Source organism: Pterocles gutturalis, unplaced genomic scaffold (assembly GCF_000699245.1).
Source record: "Pterocles gutturalis isolate BGI_N339 unplaced genomic scaffold, ASM69924v1 scaffold8096, whole genome shotgun sequence".
NCBI lineage: Eukaryota > Metazoa > Chordata > Aves > Pterocliformes > Pteroclidae > Pterocles > Pterocles gutturalis.
Window position 1 is genome coordinate 1 of NW_010105368.1, and position 1,507 is coordinate 1,507.

The 1,507-nt window shown below is 66.2% G+C and overlaps 1 protein-coding gene across 1 annotated transcript; it reads left to right on the forward strand.

Annotated features, from left to right (window-relative positions):
- Positions 1-171: 171 nt before the first annotated feature.
- On the forward strand, positions 172-1,393 carry LOC104471870 (leukotriene-B(4) omega-hydroxylase 2-like; the record flags this gene model as incomplete). The annotated part of the gene is made up of 6 exons (XM_010087364.1): positions 172-238; positions 307-436; positions 510-643; positions 725-789; positions 896-978; positions 1,203-1,393. Coding segments are annotated over 6 exons (670 nt in total), but the record flags the coding sequence as incomplete, so codon positions are not given.
- Positions 1,394-1,507: the final 114 nt, after the last annotated feature.

The following is a 1,507-nucleotide window of genomic DNA, read 5'->3' on the forward strand; positions in this document are numbered from 1 at the left end:
GGCCAGGGGGGGGTGGCCAATGGGATGGGGGTGGCCATAGGGTCGTAGCCAAGGGGGTGGTGGTGGCCAAGGGGTTGGTGGTGGCCAATGGGATGGTGGTGTCCATGGGGAGGGTTGGCCATAGGGTGGTGGCCCTGGGTGTCCCCTCGGCTGCCACGGTCCCCCTTGCAGGACGAGGACGGCAACACCCTGTCGGACGAGGACATCGCGGCAGAGGCCAACACCTTCATGTTCGCGGGTGAGGAGGCGGGTGCCACCGCAGGAGGGGGACCCCCGTGTCCCCTGGCTCACCCCTTGTCCCCGTAGGTCACGACACGACGGCCAGCGCCTTGGCGTGGCTCTTCTACAACCTGGCCTGTCACCCCCACTACCAGGAGCGGTGCCGCCAGGAGGTCCAGGAGCTCCTCAAGGGACGGGACACAGAGGATATCGAATGGTGAGATGTCCCCAGTGTCACTGCCCCGGCCACCCGGCTTGGGGACGTTGGTGTCACCGTCTGTCCCCTCCAGGGAAGACCTGTCCCACCTGCCCTTCACCACCATGTGCATCAAGGAGAGCCTCCGCCTGCACCCGCCCGTCACCGCCGTGTCCCGGCTCTGCTCCGAGGACATGGCTCTGCGTGACGGACGCGTCATCCCCAAGGGTACATGTCACTCGGGGTGTCCCCAATGTCACCGTCCCTCCTTGTCACCTGTCCCTAAGGGGTCCGTTTCCATCTCACCAGGGGTCCTCTGCCTCCTGAGCATCTACGGGACCCACCACAACCCGGACATATGGCCCGAGCCCCAGGTAGAGCCGCTTGGCCCTGGTGGCATGGGACAGCAGGATGTCCTTGTCACCATGGGTAGAGGGACAATGGTGTCCCCACGGAGTGATGGCGTCTGTGTCACCCCAGGTCTACAACCCGTTGAGGTTCAGCCCAGAGAACAGCCAGGGACGGTCCCCATTGGCCTTCATCCCCTTCTCCGCCGGTCCCAGGTGAGCCATGATAGGGACACTGGTGTCCCCATGTGTCACCTCCCCCAGCCTGGTTGGGTTAAAGGTGGTTGTCCCCCAGTCGTGACATTCGGGCGTCATGGGGACAACACTGTCCCCAAGTTTTGAGGCCATTCCAGCATCTGCTCCACCAGCTGGGGTGGGGGGAGATCTGCTGTCCCCTGCGTCCCTCCCCGGGGAGGTGACAGATGGGGACACGGTGACAGGAACTGCGTCGGGCAGAGCTTCGCCATGGCCGAGCTGAAGGTGGTGGCAGCGTTGACGGTGGCACGCTTCGCCATCGGGCTGGACGCGGCACGGCCACCACGCCGCAAGACCGAGCTCATCCTCCGCGCCGAGGACGGGCTGTGGCTGCGGCTGGGGGCGCCGGACACCGGGGACACCGGGGACACCCCAGGTGGCAGTTGTCCCACCCAAGGGAGGAGCGGTCAATAAACGGTGACGCGGAGGGGATGGTGGCGTGGTGGTGGGGTGGGGACACAGGCTGGGGGGGGGGGGGGCTCCTCCCTCG